General features: G+C 36.8%; 1 protein-coding gene across 4 annotated transcripts in view; it reads left to right on the forward strand.

Annotated features, from left to right (window-relative positions):
* The window catches only part of Moe (moesin), a 72,242-nt gene extending 69,601 nt beyond the window's left edge, over positions 1-2,641 (forward strand). For all 4 annotated transcript variants that reach the window (XM_076814370.1, XM_076814195.1, XM_076814128.1 and 1 more), the window contains one exon: positions 421-2,641. In XM_076814370.1, the coding sequence (XP_076670485.1) occupies positions 421-585 (165 nt within the window). In that variant the 3' untranslated portion in view covers positions 586-2,641. The remainder of the gene's footprint in view (positions 1-420) is intronic.
* The last annotated feature ends 2,043 nt before the right edge of the window (positions 2,642-4,684 follow it).

Genomic DNA, 4,684 nt, shown 5'->3' on the forward strand with positions numbered 1-4,684 from the left:
CTTGCCTGTATTGCCTTGTCGCGTGGAATGAGAGAATCAGAACTGGAAACGCGCTGTTCTAATGAGTCATATATCAAATTGTAGGGCTCGGCGAGCCGTTTAAGAAACGCCCCACTTTTGGGTGAGCGCGTTTCTAGTCCTGGTCCTTTCCTCGTCAGCAGTGCTTTTGCCCCTCGCTTTACACGGTCCTCATTTATTCCGTACACATCTCTGCAATATTTTGTGAATATGGTTCAGGCGAGAACCTGTGGCGTGGCCTCGCCCTAGATCATATTTACAGAATATGGTAGATTCCGCGAAACGAATGCTAATTGCGCAAAGTTGGGCCACCCTCCGTCAATTCGAACATTTTCTATTGTTAATATTGAACCACACCCCCCTAAACATTGTGGCGCGTTAAATAAAATTAATGTGTTCCAGGCATTGAAGCAAGATCTTGCGCAGTCGCGCGACGAGTCAAAGGAAACTGTGATGGACAAGATTCACAGGGAAAATGTCCGCCAAGGTCGTGACAAATATAAAACACTCCGTGAGATTCGCAAAGGCAATACTAAGCGCCGTGTCGATCAATTCGAGAACATGTAAATTATGCATCAATCTGCCTATTTGCCTGCCAATTTCATCGTGCCTTTAAAATTCTCTTCCAGTTCCGCGTATGCATGGGAACTCAGTAATCACTTACCCCGATATGTACGAGAGACGTACAGATTCTCTGATTGATCTATACAAGGACAATTTTTTAGAAACTTGTCGAGTGTATTTTATAATATGTTTTCTTTTTGAGAAGCTTTGAGGTATATGCCACTTCCAATTTACAACGATGTAAAGTTTATGATACATATTACTATTTTTCGACGTTGATTCTATACTCTGAAGTACAGCTAAGTAGAAGCTCTTATGATTGGCAAGGAACGCGACGAGCGAGCAACTTGCGCCGTCTTCCATTTATGCTTCCAATATTGACCACTGTCACGCAGTTATCTCGTGAAGAAGGATGTTTATATATTTTCTCCTAACCGCGAGTAAATTTTCTTGCTGTTTTAGCTGCGAAATATAATGTTAATTCGTAATAGTAACATCGTTATCCTAGCTATTTTGTTAGCTAATGTTGTTTTCTCTTCTTCTTTTTTTCCACCCGTTTACCAACGATAGCCGTTACCTTCGCTAAAATGACAAGAAAATGTGTTACATAAATCTGTGAATATTATTTTATTTTGTGTCCAAGCATCGTACGGAAATTTCTGAACAACGGCGCGTCAGTATTTCCTTTGTCAAAGTATTACTGTCGAGCATCGCAGAGTAACGCCCGCCTATGTTGACTCTTCTTTTTTCTCTCAGTGGTTACCTTTTCGTCGCGGTCCTTATCACGTCGTCGCATACTGTCCGTCCTTGATAAGGATTTGCCCGAGAAATATTTTGTATTGTTATTTGTGTCATCACTCGCTTTTGTTGATGAATTAAGATTATTTTTTGTCAATAGCGGTCGCTATGCACCTGCCACGTATACATATCTTCCAGTTTTATTCTGATCTATTATTTTACTGTTTACAGCGTAGAAGGTAATCCAAGCGATAGATGAGTAAATATTTTAAAGCGGCGTGGAGAGATCAAGCATTGTTTTTTAGTGAGTTACAAGTATCGTCTGAATATTGGCCTAAAATACATTGATAATATACAAGCGACCGCTCGATATACGAAACATAAAATCAATAATATCCGTCTTTATAATAAATATAGAGAAGTTAAGCACGGAGTATGAAGTGTTCGCAAAAAATTATATATATATATATATACACAAACACACAGACACATATACAGCGCCCTGTGTCGCTATGGGCTCGCGGCTCGGGGCGAGGCGCGAGCGCTTAGCGAGTATTTAGAGGAGGCGATTCCGAGGCGCTGATGGCGCGAATGAAAGAAAACTAGAGGGGACGAAAGCGAGCCCTCAGCGACATAATGACGGCGAATGCTCGCCCGAATATTCCGAGAAATGGTGGTTATAGCGATGAGCGTTTAGCGTAGGGGCCAGTGCGAGCCCATAGCGAGAGGATACTGTACACACATTTATATATATACAACTTTAGTACGAACGAATTTCAACTACTGATTAGTAATTTTATATTGAACACACTCGTGGCCTTTATTAATATACATATATTTGAAATACTAGATACTAATATTTGGTAATATAATATAGAAAGACGTAGGGATATCGCGCGACTCTTTGTATTGCATACCTTCAACATAAGGTAATTGCGCGGGTTCCTATGAAAGGGATAATAGGTATCAAGATTTCTTGAAAGCATGCAAGAGTGAATGTGAGAGAGAGAGAGAGAATGTGACAATAAAGAGTAGCGTACGAAAGGTCGAATGTTAGAAGAGCATAGAATACGTGGCAGTCTGGTACGCCATGTGAATTTTTAAAGCAGTTCTCTTTTTTAAAAGAAAAGAAAGAAAAGAAGAAAATTGTACGGTGCGACAATGAAATTAATTAAAACCGAATGGGGGCGAAGATATGATAATCTCTAAACGCTGCCAACTTTTTGACGGAATGCAAACAAAGAGTGTTACTGTGAAATGAGATACAATCTCTGCATCAATTACGTGGGGAAGATGATGAACATGTTAAAAAAAAACAAAACTGATCATTACATCGGGATTTATACTTTGCTATATTATCATCATCACATGTTACAATAAACACGGAGGGTAAAAGTACAGGAAAAATAAGGATAGTTATTTTTTGAGTATATTTAATACTACAATTTACAAATTAGTAGTGTTATTATTATTAGTATTATTAATATTTACAATTTAGTAGCGTTATTATTATTGAAATAATATTAAATGAAAATGAAAGCAAAGCATTTTATAGTCGTCTATTTGTACTCTTAAGAAAGTTATCGAATGTGCATAGCAATAACGGAATATTTTCTTGTCACGCAACGTTACGATCTAATATTCAAAGTTATAGACGAATACAGTTTCTTTTTTTTGTTTTCGTTTTATAAAAGTCTCGCCTGGATATTCTACCCACTGAACGCTTGGCGAGGAAGCTACTTTTTTTCAGACATTCCAAAAAAAATAAAAAAGAAGAAAGCAAATTTCGTATAAAATGTTTCTTATCTACGTTGGGGTTTTTCAATTGTACACGGGCCTGTAATAGCATTCAACTGTGAAGCACGAATTGTTTTTTTTCTCTGTACACGTTTGAAATGTACTTAAGTAAGTATACTTATTCGAAAGAACGATATGCCTTAAACGTATACTTCATTTGTCCATTAATTAAGGAAATTGACGAATAGCCCTAACGTGGATTCACGGACGATCTATGTTCCTTATGAAGGTAATGGATACGAGGCCACTTTCCAACGTTTCTCCGCATGTAATTACTGTAAATATGTAAATTGCCCTGCTGAAATTTTTGGCTTAAAATTACGATATATATATATAAAAAAAATTTGGTATTATGTACCTTCACGAGGTCATTCTTAACGATTAATTTACACCTACGCGTATGGTGCGCATCGCGTTCAATGTATCACGGTGCAATAATTCTTCCTTTACGACATATCCAAGCGTGTAAAGGTATACTAGGAGAAAAAAATGCATTTCTGTTTTCTTAAAAGCTTTTGTAACGTTCTGATGATACAGTTGGATCCGGCCAAGAATTGCATTCGAATATTCCATTTTTATATCGCGAAAAGGATGTTCGTAGCAGTATTATTGAGATAATCGAAACAAGAAACACACATGAAACACACAAGGTACGATCACGGAGACGCATAGACATTGTATTTTATTGAAAAACAATATTATTTGTTGGTGCGAGGATATATGAAAATTACTTGTACTTTGCTGAGAAAGTTAGACATTGTTTAAATAAAAAGGATCATATCATATATTTGTTAAATACATTATTATTGTATCCGTCGTGTTTCTGATTAATTTTCTTGCGAAATATTTATCACGTTCATCCTTGTAGATTATGGATGAGGTCTATGAATAGAAATTCCCTGTTTCATAATAACGAACACTTGCGGATTGTCATCTGCATTTATGTGGACAATTCTACTGAAGGTGAGTAAACAGGGGAGGATTTGGGATTTTCAGGGGGGGGAGGGCGCAAGGGCGAGTCCAAAATTTTCTCTAGGGCGCAGGTCTGAGAAATAAACCAGGGACCTTTCCCGATAATATTTTCCTGCTAAATGAAAGTGTTTTTTTTTTAATCAATTTTCATATTTTCTCTCATATTGCTAAGTTAAAATAAGTATCTTGCAAATTAAAATAAGTATTTTTCCCTTGAGGGAGCCCCCCCCCCCCTGAATCCGCCACTGTGAGTAAATTACAGTTTTCTAATATTACCATATGAACTAATTTAAAATCTTTACGTTGGAGTAGAAACAAAATTATGTCCAACAAAATTTTTAAAATGACGCAATACTAATATACATAAAAAAAAACAAGATGAATTCCGTACATATTATTCAACCTTCATACCCAACATTAAAGATGCATACTTTCAAGAACTATAAATGTTAGACTAATTATACTGTTCCCATTGTTAAGGGAACACTACACGCCGCTTATACCGCACAAGAATAATTAAAACGCATAATTTGTATACACCGATACATTTAATTACAAGGCTTACGCAACGCTAGTGACAAAGGTGTTTTCCTCG

This window comes from Andrena cerasifolii, chromosome 1 (assembly GCF_050908995.1).
Source record: "Andrena cerasifolii isolate SP2316 chromosome 1, iyAndCera1_principal, whole genome shotgun sequence".
Lineage (NCBI taxonomy): Eukaryota > Metazoa > Arthropoda > Insecta > Hymenoptera > Andrenidae > Andrena > Andrena cerasifolii.